The sequence below is a fragment of the Grus americana genome, chromosome 1 (assembly GCF_028858705.1).
Source record: "Grus americana isolate bGruAme1 chromosome 1, bGruAme1.mat, whole genome shotgun sequence".
NCBI classification, from domain to species: domain Eukaryota; kingdom Metazoa; phylum Chordata; class Aves; order Gruiformes; family Gruidae; genus Grus; species Grus americana.
This window is the reverse complement of record NC_072852.1, coordinates 109560849-109579796: the sequence shown is the minus strand read 5'-3', so window position 1 is coordinate 109579796 and position 18948 is coordinate 109560849. Positions and strand designations below refer to the sequence as shown.

Sequence of the window (18948 nt, the reverse complement as noted above, 5' to 3'; positions counted from 1 at the left end):
AAGCGAGCCACCCTCCTTACTGCTATTAATGCTCCACCCGATTACACCTACTCCAGAAGCTTTACTCTTCCTGGAGCTTGGGCTATCTGGAGTTGAAGTAACTGTAGCATACAGACCCTCAAATGTCCACAAAAACTAACACAGATATTCTAGCCAATTATAATTCACTCAAAGGCTTACCAAAAATACCAAAAAAGCTTACACTATGCTAAAGCAAAGCTAAAAAAATTAAGAAAGTGGCCTACAAGTATTTACAAGTGTCTGAAGCATCCACTTTAGTGTACATTAATTAAGTCAGGTCAGCGAGGGAGATTCAGAACACAACTAGCACTCCTAACATAAACAAGCTGTTTCCTTTTCTCAACACAGCTCTTCCCTGATTCCCTATTTTTTCTGTCCTTGCATTAGTAGGGGTTCAATTCCTGAATCATAACTCACTGCAATTTAATAAACAACCTCTCTCTTTAAATGCAGATCCAAAGAGATTATTCCAACAGAACCAGGTGCAACTACTGGTGCAAACATACCCAATTCAGTTCCTTCAGAGCTTATTTGCCTGTACCCACTTCTTTTTGCTATCCTTTCCTCAAATTTACATGACATTCCATAGTTTATCTACAGCACAGATCCTCCAGTTTACCGAGTCAATACTCCACACACATCTGCAGTGTACGCTCACCACCAAACGTGTTACATTATACGCACACACATACACATAAAGACATATACACACGTAATCCACGTAGCTTGAATTGCACGTGACCCAAGTCTAAAAAGGCCCTGGTCTACACCACCAGACTGCTGGTGCAAGCGCTGCAGGGCAACCCACATCCCTGGCCAGGCAAAGGCGATGGCCTGCTGATGCTATAGCTGCCCTGAGATGCAGCTGCTCACACCCCTCAGTCCCACCACATCACACAGCAATCAGTTCCCCAGGGCTTTCATGCACGAGCTATTCCCAGCCTTCCCTCTTCCTCTGGCTCCCCGAGGTATGTGGTATGTATCTCCAGGCTTTCAGCTCTTGGAAGATTTTAACTAACAGGAAATTCTCCCATTTTCCTGGATGGAAGCCAAATTTGTATTAGGAATGCATGCCCTTATTTCCAATTCTTTCTTTTTTCAGCTATCCCTCCCTTCCTCTCAGGAAATGCCCAATTAAGATTATCTGGTTTATAACCTCACACAATAGCATATTCAATAGCTGCGCCAGCGCTAGTGAAGCAGAAAAGGATCTACACTATTATCTGCTTAGGGAGATACTGTGCCCAAATTAGTACCAGAACAGTACTGCAAACTCCGATAACTTATCAAAATCAGAGCAAAAAGCTAAATTACACAAATGCTTTTCTGGTCAAGGTAAATCTCATAAATTGACTAGTTCTGAATTATACTGCAGATAAATTTGGGGAAAAAAAATTAGCCACCTTTTGATCTGTTTATTTTCTCATCTCTGTAGCTTCTGAAGTAGTACATGTAACCTTTGGCTTTATTCATGGCAACATCCAAATATTTGTATTTGCAACACAAGCACTTTCAAAGTTAGAAGATAAAACAACCCTCTTCAGTTTCCAAGCACAGAAAAAGTCATGTGTTTAGCAATAAATGAGACGGTTCAACCATTACCAGGAGAAAACAGGGCCTACTGCCTCACTACACAGTTCATTTCAGTAGTACATAATGAAAATGAACTTTGGGAATCCCTCCCTTCTCAAGGGATGAATACTTGTACTAGAGACAAAGAGAGGAAAAAAATGCAAATGCCGAGAAGAGCATCTTGACTCAGTCCCTCTACACAAAAGCTGCTTACTTTACTTTCCGGTGCAACACCAATTTCTAAGAGCTATTCGTTGGAGGAAAACCCGAACGACATTACACAAAATATTTTATATTAAAGACAATTCTAATGTAACCTGAGCTGCAGAGGACCCGCTAATGGTACGTTTGCAAACAAATAGTTAATAAGCTAGTTTCTTCTCATTACAGCAACATCATATGAAGAACACAGAGAGATTAACGTAATCCCCTATAAAAAGGCTTTAAGTTTCTGCTACAAACAAATAAACAAAAAAATAGTTAACGTACAAAGGACGAGCATACTAAAGACCCTCAATTACTACTGTGAATGTCACTTTCTGCCACATTAATTGTATCTCCCAGGAATAGTTAAAAGGCCCACATACGCTGCTGAGCATTATGGCTTCCAGCAACACAGATACATTAACCATCTTCTAAATAAATTGTTGGTCAAGTTTACGCAAATAAAAACCTAACTCCTTCCAGGAAGATATTAAGTTGAAACACAGGGAAAACACACAGTCAACTCCAGAAGGCTTTGTTGCATGTGTATGCTCTTACCATCACAGTCCTCAAGATTTCTCTGAGTGTGGAGAATAAACATAGATATAAATATGTAAATTAAAAACTGGATATATGTATATACATATTTTTAAAAGCAGTACTTCGGAAGTGCAAAGACCAAGTTAAATCTCTGCACAGGCTTTAAGGTGCTTATTCTTACAGTACCTCCTAAAACACCGTAGAATGAGGCTCCCTTGCCTGGTATCTGCTAACTGGGCTTCCTTTTGTTCAGTCATGAAAAGAGAAACCTCTTACGTGACATTATATCCTCTAAGAAAGTAGGTAAAGATATATTTTTATACACACACAAAGGCAAAATGCATCTCAGCTCTGGCTTGGACAAAATCACCTGTGGAGAGCAAAGGACGTGCACAGAGACTGTAGATTTTCAGCCCGGGACTGCTCTGCACAGGCTGCTAAAAACTGCCAATTACAGCAGCGGCTTTTGCAAAGTGGACAACGACTCACGACTCACCTGCAACTGGACTGAGAGCAAACTTACTTCAAGGAAGTAACTTCTGTGGCAGTAACCTTCAGCCAAGGATGGCCTGGACCAAATAAAAGTTTAATGGGGAAAGGCTTGAGTGCATTACTTACATGCATACAGTCCTCCTGGGGGGTGGGGGGAATAATCGAAGGAAGGATCCTACTTAATCATAGTGTTATATAACCCGGATTAATCATAAAACAACACTCAGAATACTCTCATCACATTTCTATGGTTTCCATGAATAACAAAGCTGTACTACTTCAATTGAAAATGCTTTGGCAAGTGACTTTTCAATGAATTTCAAGATTTCATATTAAGGGTTCTACACAACACGGGAACATGCATTCACATAAACACTCGCTATTCTGAGCCTCATATGTGGCAGGAAAAAGGGTCTTATTTACTCTGAACATATAACATTTATTTTAATTCAAGCTAATATTTAAACTTTTTGAAATGAGGCTTGAAAATGAGGCTTGAGGAGTTTGGTTTGTATTTACTGACACTAAGGCAAACTCACCTCAGATAGTTACACACATTTACAAAAAAAACAGAAGTTGAACGTGAGCCAAACCATCACCTATGTGGGAAATACTCTTGCAATGAGCAGGAAACCCTGTCACTTCACAGAGGAAAAGCCTGTGACTTTCCAAACTACTCCACCCATAGGCAGAAGTGGCTTCACAGCCTTTCTTCCACATTCACATGGGAAGCACAGGGAAGGAATGAGACCCTAAAGCCAGATTTCCTACACAGCTCAGGGAGGAGAAGAGAAAAGCAAGGGGGAAGCATCACCTTATTAGATGGATCTTCCTAGGCAAATTTTGGGGTACTGAAGAATTGGCATAATAATGCAACTGGAAGAGGCGCCACTGATTAGACACATACAGTAACATGGAGAGCATTCAGAAAGCAACAGAAACACACTTCCTTGGACGTGTTTAGTGGATTTTACCTCATTTTCCCTCAGGTCACAAAAGTACTCAAACTCAGCTGTGGACTCATACTCAATACCCCTGCAGGTCCATTGCCTGGATTACAACTAGCCATGCTCAGTTTACATTATCAAGAGACTCGGGTTTCCCCAGTGAAAAAAAAAAACCAACAAAAAACCCAACCCAAAAACAACAACAAAAAACTCCCACAAAACCAACAACAAAGAAAAAAGGAAAGAAAACAGAGGCTGAAGGAAATACCAGTAGTCATTATAAAGACAAAGCAAGAGCAAACACTAGGAAGGCATCAAAGCCATTTAAACTAACTTAAAAGAAGACAATAATAAATGGTGTGATCTACCACAACAGAAGCATGAACTGGCTCAAGAATCTTGTAATTTCCATCAAAGCAACGTGGTTTAAAACTAATCCTCCAGACCAAAAGAGGAACAAACAGCAGACACATAACTGAAGTTCTGTCTTAAAATTAGTCTATGAACTGATTTATGAACACTGTTGCTTGAGTGAAGAAGCATGTGAAGAATTGCTTAGTTCTACATTTCTAGCTCTTATAACTACTCCTAAATGAGTTTCAGTGACAGGCTTATAATTGAGAAAGGACAGCAGTCTTAGTACTTACTGAAAACATAAAAGGTGTCAGAAATGTAACATTATTGAGAGTTTTGAAGTCTGTGTGTTTTAAACCACCATCATAATTTCTCACACCCAATAGTAATGACAACAGCTTGAAAAATTAACTAACTACCATAAAACCAGTAAGATCTTTAGCTACATTTAACTAGATGCAAGTTAAACTTCAGACTGTATATACTGGAACAGCCATAGGGAACGTTTGCTTCACAAAAATCCCTTTTGGTTCTTATACACTCCAATAACTGTGACAGTAATCAGCAAAAATATCTCCACTCCGATCCAAATCTGATGGGTAATTAAAGTGATCAGTGGCAGTGGGAGGTCTTTCAAAGCACCAGTACACGTTACCTATAAACTACGTACAAAATGCGAAAGGATTCCTCTGAGAGCCCACCCACGGACAACAGCTGGGCAGTGCCACGTCCCAGCGGCACACTCCAGCCTCGGTTCACGTCCCAGTCCCAACACAACGCATTCGGACCTCAGCATCAAGAGAGCTACCAACAGCACGCACAAGCTACAGCACATGAAAGCCAGTGGGCTCAATGATAGGTGATGTTATACAGATAGAAAGGAGGCTGGAGAATGACAGATATGCAGCTAACTGTGGGTGTATATAAATATACATATACACACATATTTTCCAATCACTCCTTTCTGTTGTAAAATTTTCCTTCTTAATTTTTTTCTTCTGTTCATAAACATTTACCATCATGCCTAAACATTAATTTTTACAGTGTCTGCCCACGTAGTAACACCAAGATACAAGCTTTCTCCTCACAGGAAAATCTATTGCCCAGGGTATCACAATTTTACTGTAGCAGCTATTAAAAATGTCCTTTTGAATGCCTTTTAAACAATTCATGAAATCTTGTTTTGCGGAGGTCTAAAACAATGCTGCAAAGATCCACATTTTAACTTCCCTGTGCATCCCAGTCACAGTTTAACCTATCACGCCAAACACAAGCTATTCTGGCTCACTGTTTGAGGCTCTTCATAGTCTTTTCGCCACCTACTTATTATCTGTCACTGAAAGGCTAAGACCTATCCCTCAACTCAAGAGGGAAGTCCCGCTAGCCCATTCAAGTATTTAGCTTTTTTATGGGGTTTTTTGTTATGTTTGGTTTTGGTTGTTTTGTTTTCTTTCCAAATAGCCATCATGATAATCTCACCCTGCTCTGCACAATACAGAAGAGCTCCCAGGAAAACAACATCAAGCTAGCTCCTTCATTCTTCTCACTCGAGGACAACTTCAGGAACAAACAAATCAACTCTGGAAGCTGTAAGTGTCCTCAGACCGGTGGGATCCCAGTCTCTGCAATACTTGCAAACAATAAAGTTTACAGGGACTGTCAGACCACAAGCTGCTTCTGTGGAGTCAGCTGCCCTTCCCAGGCTGCAGCTCCTGCCAGCGCTGGCCAGCCTAGGCTGGTGTTGCCAGATGCCACCCGCTCTGGCTACGAGCCACTCCTCCCTTTGAGCCAGCACTGCCACTTGCCTGAACCTTTGGCAAGCCAGCTCAGGCTCTCAGTAAACCATAAGAAAACTGCTCTTTGCTTTTAATTAACTTCCTGCTGACATAGTGAGAGCCAGAGGTAGGACAAGGGAGAGAACAAGACCAAGGCTGTGTCTATTTCCACTGGATTAAACTGTTGTGGAGCAGCAGCCTTACAAGAATGAATTGTTTCTCTGCCTTTATTTTAATCCTATTTTTATCCAGTGAGAGAAACTGAGGGGGCAGAAAAAGCTTCCTGCAGTCCTCGTCCTACTTAGGCACTATTGCAGAAAACTTACTCCAAGAAGAGATGAATATAAAATTCCTACGGCAACAGGGATCTGATGCTCCTGGTGTGCCTCAGTGGTCAGTGCTGCACACCATGTAAATGAATGCACAGACTCAGGCCTACTCCTGCACAGGCTGAAACCCTGTACGCTCTCTGGTTCAGGTCTTCACATCCAGAAAGATGTCATTTACTGCAACTGTTAGTGGCACAAGTATCAAAGATGCCACATCGCCTCAAAGAGATCTGGTATGGGCCCTCAGTAAAGGGATACCAGGGAAGACTTCACAAACACCATTTCCACACAAAATTCAGAACATTACAGCATGGAAATCCTAAAGAAAAGTTAAATTGCACTTTTAAAGACAGGTCTGTATTACAAGGACTCCACGGTATTCAATAGCAGGGACACATTTAAGCAAAGAGCTCAGCTGTCTATTTTGACTAAAAACTTTTCTGTTTAGTCTGATTGAAAAAAATACTAACCTGATTTCCTAAAGAAATGGGCCTTGTGATCACAGGTGCACATACCCAGGCATGCCTGCCTGCCCTCCTGCCTCTCAAGAGCAACAGCCCCAGCAGCCCGGGGCCACCTCCAGCAGCTCAGCCCGACCACAGGGCTCCCCGACACCCTCGGCAGCACCCCCTGCCTCCAGGGAGCCCAGCCAGCCAGCAGCTCCCGCGCTGCCTGCTGCTGCCCACTTCCCAGGCCAAAAGAAAGGAGACGAGACAACACAGGGGGCTGGGGAAGAAGAGCGGAGGGGAGCACCTCCATCCCATTGCAGTGAGGTCTTCCAGAGGTGAACTCATCCTGCAGCCTCAATTGATCACCCTCACTCCAACTTTTAACCCGAGGTGCATTACAAGACGAAATTCCATCAGCAAAGTCTTGCACCATTATTTGCAGCATTCAGTAAAAATTATTTAATAGCTTATCCTGCGCCCCGCTAATTATTTAAAAACTACAGATGACATTAAGTCACCTAAAATCCAGGTCAATATTTAACAGATTGCCTGCAAGATGACAGGTTTCTGACAGCAGTACCAGCTTCTCCAGCGAGACAGCCCTTCCCAGGTCAAGCGCCAGGAAGCTGCTGGCACGTGCCACGTCCCTGCGGAAAGGCCACTGCAACACTGTGGACTTCAGCCTGTGAAGGTCAGCAAGCAGCTTTCGTTTTCATTAGGTAATAGCCTCAATGGATAAGGATAACATGAGAATTAAAATGAACCTCAAACGCAACAGTGACACTATAGTATTTAAAGATAAAGCATATAATTTTACTACCTCACAATTAAAGAAACAGTAAATTCAGCAGTGCACTCCCCAGAGAGCAACCGAAATTTTCTAGGCTGTTTTCTTTTAAGGAGAAAAAGACAATCTTCAGAGTCTTCTGGTTTGATTTTTGTTGCTGTTTTTTTTAAATAATTTGAAACCTAAAAAGTTAAAATTCTGTGCTGCCTTCCTAGCAGCAGCATCATGCCAACACATTCCCCATCAAACAACAGAGATAATAGACTCCCAACAGCAAAATCTTCAGCCCTTTTCTACTCAGTAAGGTCACGAAGCAACAGGGTCCTGGGCATCTTGGCTGGGGATAGCAGGCAGCTGCCATCACCGTCTCTGGTCTCTACCGATGCAGCAGAGTCCGTACACTGCAAGGCCCTCCTCTCAGCACTGGGATGCAGGTGGCACGTTTACCAGTCTTCTTCAGATCAGCCCCACAAAAAGCTTCAGGGCAACACATCAAGTTAGCAACAACTAGAACTGGTGATGATGAGGAAATCTGTCCATCTTGACCATCAATAAATCCAGAGGTTACCCAGCAGACTGTACCCAAAAAAGCAGCCCTGTCAGCTTCAGCCGAGGGGACAATTATGGTCCGGCCAGGGTTGTCACAAGAGATGTTCTGTGGCTTTCAGCACCAAGTCCCACAAAACACATGCAAGACTGGAGGGAACTTTTAAAAGTTGCCCCTAAGATGTTGGTTATTTTTTTGATTTCCAAACAAGTAAAGGAATACAGAGAGAAACAGAAGACTTAATTCTAGTACCCCTTTAAAAAAAAAAATTATAAACTTATGTGCCTGAATCAAAAACGTTTCCCAATTACTACCACCAAATAATCAAAGGGTTCTAATGTAAGAAAAGAAAATGGTAGTGTGAAAGTTTCTAAATGAAAAGAGCATGGTCCTCAAACAGGTGAGAGATTATGAGACACAAGCAGAATTTCAAAAAAAAAAAAAAAGCTGACAAACAGGACAGTAAGTTATACCAAGAAGGGAAAAAGCAACTCTGCAAGCTGTCCAAAATCTATTCAGCTTTAAAAAAAAAAAACAAAACCCATCAGATTTACAAGCTTAAAAACTTGCTCTTGCCTACCTCCCCATGATTCTGCACCAAAACAAATCAAAGGTTAAAATTTGCAAAATATAGAAATGCTTTCTCAGTCATAACATAAGATTTCTGGGATACAAAGAAATACACAGTATTCAGTCCTCTAACCAGGCCATTTATACCTTAGCATTTTGGAAAGTGGTTTGTTTTTTTTTAAAAAAAGTACATTTCCAACAGCTGTGGTCCCAGGAGAAAATTCTTTTTCAAAGCAGCTAACTTTCAGAGCAATAAAAGGAAACAGAACACAAAAGGAAAGTGGAGTAGGAGTCTGTTCTCGCTATCTCCTCTTCTGAAAAGAATGAAGAATGCCACGTGCCTGTGCATACTAAGCCTTTTCCAGCTGCTTACTTTAAAGCACTCTCAAAGCATACACCTGAATGTAAATGAATACTATTTTCAACTTTGACATAGCACTATTTTTTTTTCCTGGCTTAATACCAGTAAAAACACAGCTAAATTCAACTTCTCAAAATGATGTTTTTTAATTGCAATTCAGAAAGTGTCATTTTTGGTTTGACAATAAGAATAGAAATTTTCAGCACAGGTATCTGACTTCTCTTGAAGTCATACAGCTGTGAGAAGAACAGCTATCACAGAAACCATGCACAAACTCAAGCTTAACATTTACTCTTTACCAAAAGTAATAGAAGGCTTTAAATATAGCTATGCAATTCACAATCCAGAATTTTCATGTCTCAGACCATAATGTCAAATGAACATCCTCTTTTAATTAGAGGGAGCCCTCTGGAATATGGGGTACAACATGAGTGGAAATGATGACACGTCAACTGGTAGGAAGGAGCCACAGAAGCATACAATGCCATTTTATCACATACATTAACTTCCACGAATTCTGTCTAGACTAAGGTAAGATGCAAGGGTCAATTAAATTAAATAATGACAGATCATGCCCTGAAAACACTAATGTCTCTCTGAAAAGCTTTTATTAAATACATCATTCTGTCTACGTGTGCTTACTATAAACCTTTAAAATATGCTTTCACCCAATGGCTAAAAATAGCTTTAGTCAAGGATATTATAAACCTAAACTTTGATAAGCTTGACTGTTGCCAATTAGTTGATAACAGAAACATTTCAAAAGAAATGTTGTGGAGGGTATAGTTTCTTTCACCGAGAATCCATCAGTTAAAATAATTCAGAAGCCTACTATAAACAAAAGCATCAAGTCAAAGCTGTGTATCTCAGAATAAAAACTATTAGAATTTGCATAGTGATATTTCTGCTGCCTAAAAAAAAAACCTGTTTTACATACGCAAATCTGTGTCAGGTGATGTTTCCAAAGTTAACCTAGTTGCACTCCAGCCTTCAAGCTGTTCCACATCGCACGTTCTTTGCATTCCACCTCTCCCAACATCCTTAATTCAGAGAGCTACGTTGTATCACTGGACACCCAGTGTTGCCACCTCTCACAACAGTGCTGTTCCTGTTAAAATCCCATCAGTCAACATCAGGTTTCAGGAAAACTCTCGTGCTGATGGCTTTCAACATGCTCCTGAATTTCGTCCATTATGGCAAAGAAAAGCAAAAGTATGTAGCTAATGACATTTTCAAAAGAATGAAAGCTACAAAATCTAACTGGGGAGAAAAAAGAAAAAAAAAAGTCAGTGGCCTTCTTAAATTGCAAGAGTCTATGTCTAAATGGATTAATTTTTAATATTTCCATTGTCATTGTCAAATGCTTGGAATTAATGATGCTACTAAATACACTGAAAACCAGTCCATAATTAAATAGACAAGAACTTACAATGCCTGCCACAGACGACTGCAGTTATTACAGTGTCCTACTCACGACATTTTGTGTCAATCTATCCTTTACACTATCTTAGGACTTAATTCTTCCTTTCTTCCTTTATAGCATTTCACGGGTAATCTCAATATTGACTCAAAATGTTGCTTAACATCTTATTCCCGTTAAAGTCTAAACCCACAGATTCTGCAGTTCAGCGTGTTAAAACCACCCCTCTACCAGAGGATCCAGCCCTGCAGCTAGCAGCAGAAGGCAGCGTAACACCTCTGCCACTCAAGATCACAGCCCACTGTGCCCACCCCGAAATATCCCAGCAGGGAGGCGTAACCCACTGTGGCAGAGAAAGAGTTGCATTCCCTTTACTCACTTCTGAAAACTGGGATGGTAACACCGACAGGAAGTTGGTATGGACAGGATCACCCAAAAAGAAGTTTCATGAAAATTTTCCATTAACGGTACGTAGAGCCCTTAGTGTATTGCAAGTTTTGAAGTGCTAAAGAAACACAGTGACAGAAAGATCTAAAGCCTGCAACGCAAGGAGAGAGCGTGAGTTTTAATGCTGTAAGAAAGCCACATTTTGGACAGCGATTGTACTCAACCACGGCACACACTACGGCTGCTCTCCATTCTACCTGCAAGTTTGGCTGAGGTGCGTTGGCACAACACAGCTTATGGCAACATTTACATTCAGCACAGCATTAATGTAAGCTAACATTAAAAAATCTGACATGCGTTTTTCAGAATGCACTGTTGCCAAATTAAAAGTTATAAGCATTCACAAAAAATAACAAGAAATGCCATTTACTAACCTGATGCAGGAAACCTGAAAACATATTTCCTTTTACTTCGCATAAAGCCTGAGTTTGTACCAGCACGAAAGTCATGCCCTTGCTACGCTGCTCAGCAGCAAAGCATCTCATCACCTCCTCTTTACTTCAACTTCACAGCTTTAAATTATTTTGTCACTGTATTTTCTTGTAACTTTAATAGAAAAGATGAAGAATTTATCAGAAAAGTGTCAACTTCAGCTTTACATGCAACTATTTGTGATTCACAGTAGTAGCTTTTCCCTATTAATCACCTTGATCATCCATTAACCAGAACTTTGCACATATCACAGTCCCAAAGTGAACGGAAGGAGCTACCATCCCACCTATTGCGCACTTAGCTCTCTAGTGTAAGTCACACGTAAGTTATGCACACTGAACTAGTGAAACTGAACTAAAGTTCACTCCAGTCAAACGATTTTCTATTCTTGGCAGAGCACTCTTGACTTCTTTACCAGCACCCCAACTAATGAAGTATAATCATCAGCTAACAGAAACGGTCTTTATGTCCTAACGGGGGGGGGGAAGGACTGAAGTCTACCCTGAATTCATAAAATCATTTTGCAATACATTGTCACAACAGCCTCTCCTACATTACCCACCTAATACTCTGGCTTGCTATTTGCATCGCGATGCTACACTGCTACCCCAGGCATGAGTCAACAGCCCCCAGGTACAAAGCTGAATACTCTCAAATTATAGGTGTCTATCTGCTGACTAAAGACCATCACTTCGGTGGCTTAGTCACTGGGTTTTGAAGGAGAAGTTTTAACACAGCCATCTAAAAAAACCCCAAAACACACCAAACCAAACCGAAACCAAACACAAAACACCCCAATGTGCACACACAAACCTTTGTTGTAACTCTGTGCAACCTTCCCCACTCTTACGTAATCACAGTGGTTATCAGAGAACTAGAAAGTGAAAGCACTCAGAATACTTTCATTTCCCAGAAAAGCTGCTCCCGCACACATGGTTTTCCTACTCAGTGAAGGTAGAAAGGACTTTCTTGTCTCAGTCCAGGTCCTGGCAACACCCTCCCCCCTCCTCAGATTTTTAAGAGCTCTGTTCCATAAGTGCAAGAAGTCAATTACGAAACAAAACAAAAAAACCCCAAACAAACAAAACCAAAAAGTCAGGCTTTTAAAGGAATTTATTCCTACATGAAAACCTGAAAGTGGAGACACTGCTCTTATGCTTTTTGTTTACTTTTTATGCCAAGGAGTATCAGGAATGTCACATTTTGCTCTTAGCTTCGGCCAGATGACCAGCTGGCAATTGCAAATCAGTGTCTTCACTACAGGAAGTGAAGAGCAAGAAAGTGTAAAGGAACCCTGAAAGAACCCCTGGGTGCCTGGATAATAACCCCATCACTGGCACCGCCAGCAATGGCTGCAAGGGGGTGACTGATGCAGGACCCTGAAAAATTCCTGGCACAGGTGATGCGTGAGGGTTGGACACCTCCCAGCTTGTTCTGTGAAGATTTTGGCCCAGCCTGAAAAGGCAGCCTCCAAGTCGGCTGGGGCATCAGGTCAATTTAACAACTTGGCCACTGCACCAGTCCCCAGCGTCCATGGTGTCCCTCCGCCCAACCATTCACATCACTGAAGTTATGGAGCCAGCTTCTCGTGGACCTAATCATCACACTGTTGACACTTGGGTGTGTTCTTCAGCCAGCAAGAAGAGAAAATTTAGCCAAAAACAGAACAGAAATTCTATCTTTCGTTCATCTTCAGTTAGAGAAGCCCATGAACATCAACTGAATTCAGAGGATTAGAGAGATGCTACTTCCTGCCTTAACATATCCTTTCAGGCATAAGAGTGCAAGAAAAGCAACTGTTCAATTATCCTCCCACTTATCTTTACAAAGCACTTCCCAAAAACATGAAATATTTTTCTATTTTGAGACATAGGTAATTTGCTTTTTGACCTTTTCATAGAGGCTGATGGGTTTTGTCATCTTTTGTAGCTGCTGTTCCTAGTAGCTGTAGATACAGGGTATCTCAAAATATACTTTTTTTAGGAAGCACTAGTTATTTTAAAATACTATTACAAAAGGTTAAAAGAACAATGTATAAACCTTATGTTTTAATATTCTGAAGCAGGTGGGTTTTTTCCAAGGTGTGGACCAAGAAATATTTAAAGACATTATTTCGGACAGATGCTAATGATAGTACTACAGTTGTAAACTTGTGCTATCACAATCAAAATCATTACTGAACTTTTATGGAAGTTTTTCTAGAATGCAACAGGTTTTAAACTACTATTAAACATTTCGGAACAGTGCAGATTCATAGCATATACCAAAAAAGGCAAGACTGCACAGCTACCAAAAAACACCAAATGCAACAAACACTACACTCATCCAACCACACACATACCCCCCTCCCACCAAAACCTATCAGAATATTCACAAAACCAGAAGGCGTTCAGCATACCAGTCTGACAAGGGCTTTCAAAATTACTTTGAATCACTGACCTTTGCACCTTTCTCTAGCTTTCAGAAAATACAAACAGGAGTTTATGTAGAACGTGTAACTACACACAATATGAACTTTTTAATGAACTTTTTTTTTTAAGTACATAACGTGTATATCTAAAAGTGTGACTCCATAGGACTTCAGATAATTCTTCCAAATTACTTAGTAGTTGGTACAAACACTCTCAGTAAACCAGCCTGGTTATTCTGCTTATCCTGGCCAGAATAGGTAATAAAGCTTTCAATACCAGCAGTAGCAGGTATAGCCCCCCCATATTCAAGCCCACCGTGCAGGTAGCCCGCCTGTCACACAGTCCAAACACTGGCAGCTCGTTCATGGGGAGATATGTAACCCATCCTCATTACATGAGTCAGGGTGCAGGTAAAGGATACCTGCACCTTGGTCAGAGGCAAGAGCAGCTCTGGCCGCATGACGAGAGGGGGAGCCTGCGGCCTCTCAATCACCAGGCAAATGGTTGGTCAGGAAACCCTGAACTCAACTGACCAAAACACAAAGATTTTAGAGGTTGTATTCTTGGAAGGTTGCCACCTATTGAGATTAAAAAAAAAAAAAAAAAAAGTGCGCACAACTGCCGGAATACTTTCCTTGTACCAAGTCCTCAACAAACAGATATTCTTTGTGATCACACCTGCCATTCAGGACTGCTTCAACATCTTCAACATGCCTATTTCAATTGGTGGAGGCATAGGACTGTATCATCTTCTGCATGAAGAACTACTGCAGTATTAAGAAGTCAGTGGCTATTGCTTTCAGGAAAGAAAAGCAGTACCATATTATTAACTAAATCTTTCAATAATAAGTACATCAAATACATAGGATGAGTAGAGCAGAAGCACACACATGAGCTCGTACAATTTTCTCCTTAGTACCCCAGAAAAGAGTAAGGGTGAGGAAGTAAGTAGTATTAGACCTTGCTTAACGCCATGCATTATTTCAAATGGTAAATATTCTTAAGTGTTTGTGCTTCTTTTTAAAAAAAAAACCACCAAAAAACCAAAACAAAAAACCTCCCACAAGCTGAGCTGACACACCTAACTTTATTCTACTATTCCTGTGATTATACTGCCAATATGCTGTTGAATCATAGGTCTGAAATAACAGCGGGTGTGGGAAACCAAAGGACAGATAAAACAGACGTTAAATCCATTTATCACCCAACACTCGGTCTCTCTCCAGAAGCAGTAGAACTTGATAATACACATTGCTGAGAGGCCAGCTAAGTATCACCCTTTAAAACCCAGCTTCTTCAATCTGCTGTTCTGAGATGACCATTACAATAATTATTAGTTAGAGCTGACACACTGCCAAAACATGCAGGACCTCTCCATGTCATTTCTTCCAATTACTAGAAAAATCACCATTCACCCACCCCTGGCTGAACACGCTGCATAAGGGACACTGGCTGAGGGAAGGGTCTGCACAGCACGAGGGGCAGCCTGGGAGGGTCTTCCTCCAGGAGGAAAATCAATGTACACGTGCACCAGCACAAGATGCCCCCATGGCAGTGGTGCAGGTATGGGGAATCCTGCAACACACATAGCTTAACTCTTCCACAGCAAAATGCCTGACAAAAAGGATTTTACTGGAGAGAAACACAGACAGGACGAAACGAGAAACTACTTTAACTTCCCAGGCCATTTACCTTTATTCATGTGCTTTAGTCTTAATATGAACAATACGGATAATCTACAGACACCTAACAACATTAGAGAAGCACACAGGAGCTGTGAGCACCAAGAGTAATATGATTAATTATTTGCTTCAGGAGATAAATTACAAGTCTTACTGGTCATCTTGACTCCTAGTTAAACATGAAAGAAAAAAATTTCTTTTGACTCGATCCAGATGCTTTAACTACACAATAAACTAAAGATAGCTTCAGTGGGAAATGGGCTGTTTGTAGTTAGAACATTTATTAATACAAACCTACATCTCCAAGTATTGCTGAAGTTTGACACATACTTCCTGTATGACAGTAAGAAAACATCTGATGAACAATGTTGGGAACCGCAGTTCTGAATAAGGTATGCTGATGACTCAGGCATCTCTTGGAAAGCCAATATATTTCTGCTTGTATGTGGTTTCTAACACTAACAGAAAACAATCATGACAAACTTTGAGGTCTCCAGACCAAACTCTCCTTATTTGTGGAGCATGGGATTTTCTTCTTTTGAGGGAAGACGATGAGCTAGCGGTATGGTAACCTCTCTACCTTTCAACCATGCATCAGCCCACTTTACCTTTATGATTTTTTTTCTTACATGCAAATAAGCTGAACACTGTTAAAGTTTGCCATATAATTCATTAGTCTCACTAAGCAATGAAATACTCACTTTGGAGTCAAACAATATTTTTTTTTGCAAAAATATTCTCAAGATCGGCCTCCCCCCCCCCCAGCATACAATTACAGATAAAGTAGATAACGAGGAGCTTCAGATAATATAATAATCAGATGATTCAACAAAAATAAAAAAAGAAAATCCCTGCCATGAAGAAAAACTTGTTATTTTATACGGTTTCTCTAGTTACTTAGACAAGTAGCCATCATCCATAGATGCTGATTACAACTTTAGAATTATTGCTAATTTCATTTTTTACTGCAGTAGGATTAGCAGGTGATCTACCACAATCAATCTCCAACCACCCTTTAAGCTTATACTCGATTTGAAACTGAAGTAATCCTGAACTTCTGACCTGCAAGCAGTAATTCAGCTGAAAACTGTAATATTTCTTCTTCAATATTATTGACAGTAAGTGCAAGCAAGCAGCCCTGACCAGTGTCTACCAGGTATCACATAACAGAGTATCTGATACAATAATTAAGGGATATTTAAGTAAACCATCAACAGCAAGTTTTATAAAACATAACCTTGCTTGCAAAAGTTGTCCAGTGCACTTGCAGCACCAAATGAAGTTATTAAACACGGAAGACACACACATAGCATGGGGCCTGGCAGCAAAACCCTGCTACCTTAGCCTGCTAGCACACTTCAATTTAAAACACTACTGACTGAGGAACGAAGAGACAGAATTAGTTTGTTCAGCCCTCGCCTTCCTGCTCAAGCAGCCAAAATCAGTGCTAACTACTTCCAACTATGATAGCAGTCTTGGGCGAGACACGCCTCTCCCTCCAAATGAGCTTCTTGAACCTAAATTGTACCATTTTAACCACTTATACCGCATTCCCACTGTCCACTCTCACAACTGCAGCCATTAAACTTCCACACTGACTCTACCAAAGCAAATATACCTTTATCCTCTCTCTTATAAAAGTATCACATGCCATAAAAAAAAAAAATCAGGGAAGAGGAGGTAGTCACATCACTAACCAGAACAGTAGCATTAACCAGCAGCAGTAACCTTTAAAAACTAAAAAAAAAGTAATTTAAAAAGCACTGCGATTTAATTTTAGGGTTCTTTTTCTTTTGCCAGTTCACTTCAAGCAAAGAAGAGCTATAGAAGGTTTCCATATTTCTTTGATCAAGAAACATTTTTCCACCAACTCCTGGCGTGCAGTAAAAGATTCATAAACGCTGCCATTCGCTTAACCCCACGTCACGATGCACGTTAGTTAATACGAGTCCCTAAATCCAGCACTTTTTTACTCTGGGAAGAGCGCGTCACGGCGAGCCGTGTGTCACACGCTGGAAATAGCGTTCACCTTTAGCAGGCACGGATGCCGGCGCAGCAGGGTCACGCCGTGCATGTGCAGCATTTCCCTCCCGGCCCACGGCTCGCACCGGGGGGTCGGGCAGGACCTCGCGGTCCTCACGGACACGCTGCTCCCCGTCCTGCTGCTCTGCCTGGCAGCTCTGCAAGTGCAACAGGCCCGCCCGGGGGCCCGGCGCCGTCCCAGCACGGGGCTGCCGGAGGGGGGGGGGGAAGCGGCGGGTCTCACCCACCCCGAGCCGCGGGGCGCTGGAGGAAGGACCCACCCCGGAGCGGGGGCTGACCCGGGGCCGGGGTGGCGGCGGCTCCCCCCTCTGCCCAGCCGCGCCCCAGCGCAGCGGCCGGCCCCGCCGCGCCCCCTCGGCTGCTTCGCGGTCGCCCCGGCCGCAGCCCGGGGCTGAAGCGGCGGGGGCAGGGAGAGGCCGAAGCGCAGGGAAGGCCGGGCCCCCCCCCCCCCGCCTCGTCCGGGGGAAGCTTCCCACGGAGCCGCGAGGCGGCAGGGGGGTGGGGAAGCTGCGCCCCCGTTGCAGGGGGGAAAAGTTGCCGGCGGGGCGGGGGCCGGAGGCAGCCGCCGGAGCCGCGCAGGAGAGCAACGGCCGCGGGAGGGGGGTGGGGGGCCAGGCCCGGGCGAGGCCGGCGGGTAGGGACGCGGCGAGGGGCGCGCAGCCGGCTCCCAGGCCGGGCCCTGGCGCAGCGGGCGGGCTCCCGCGGCGCAGGGCAGGGCCGTGCCGGGCCGGTGTCTCACCTTGGCGGCGCCGCCGGGCTGCAGCACGTTCTGCTCCACCGTCATGGCCCCCGCGCGGCTCCCGGCTGCGCCCCGGGCTCGGCGGGCGGCGGCAGCGCCGTGCGGCAGCGGCTGGGCCGGGCCCGGGCTGGGCGAGCGGAGCAGGAGGCGGTGGCGGAGGAGGAGGAGGGGCGGCGGGAGGGGGAGCCCGACTCACCGCCAGGCGGGCGGGCCGCCGAGGCGGGCGGCCGCCATGGGGCAGCGCGAATGCGCTCAGGCCCCGCTGTCACTCCCAGCGCGGCCGCCGCCGCCCAGCGTGCCCGGAGAGCTGAGCGCGCCGCCAGCCCCGCCCTCGGCTCGGTCCGCGCCGCCACCGCCCGGCAGCAGCTCCCCAGCAGCGCCGCCCCGCGCACCTGCCCCAGGCAGAGCCTGTCGCTGCGGCTGCCCCAGTCCCCCTCGCTCACCGCCGCTGCCCTTCCCCGCGGTATTTACACCGGCCGCCTCCATCTTGGTGGCGGCGCCCGCCCCCGCGAGACAGCACCGGCCTGGCCTTGGCCCCGGGAGGAGCAGCCCGGCCCCGCCGAGCCCTTGGGCGCTCCGGGCCGCTCTGCCGGGAAGGCTCCCGCGTCCTCCGGCGGGCGCAGGCTTCCCTCCGCCCCTCGCAGGGGCAGCCCCACGGCGCTGCGTCCCGAGGGAAAGCGAAGTTTCCCCCGCTCCGCAGCGCCCGCCTGGGGTAACCGCGGTCTGGCCGCGGCGAAGCCGAGAGCACCTCGCTCCCGCCGAGGAGCGGCCCCCCGTCCCGGAGGTGCGTGGGCCGGCTGCAGGCTTCTCCCGGGGCGTGGGAGCC

At 44.1% G+C, this 18948-nt stretch overlaps 1 protein-coding gene across 5 annotated transcripts in view; it reads right to left on the bottom strand.

Moving 5' to 3' along the window:
- USP25 (ubiquitin specific peptidase 25) overlaps positions 1–18465 on the bottom strand; it is a 97097-nt gene extending 78632 nt beyond the window's left edge. For 3 of the 5 annotated variants that reach the window (XM_054830801.1, XM_054830810.1, XM_054830837.1), the window contains exon 1: positions 18123–18455. In XM_054830801.1, the coding sequence (XP_054686776.1) occupies positions 18123–18167 (45 nt within the window). In that variant the 5' untranslated portion in view covers positions 18168–18455. Of the gene's footprint in view, positions 1–18122 lie in introns of all 5 variants that reach the window. The other 2 variants (XM_054830827.1, XM_054830819.1) reach the window with 2 other exon arrangements.
- Between the last annotated feature and the right edge of the window lie 483 nt (positions 18466–18948).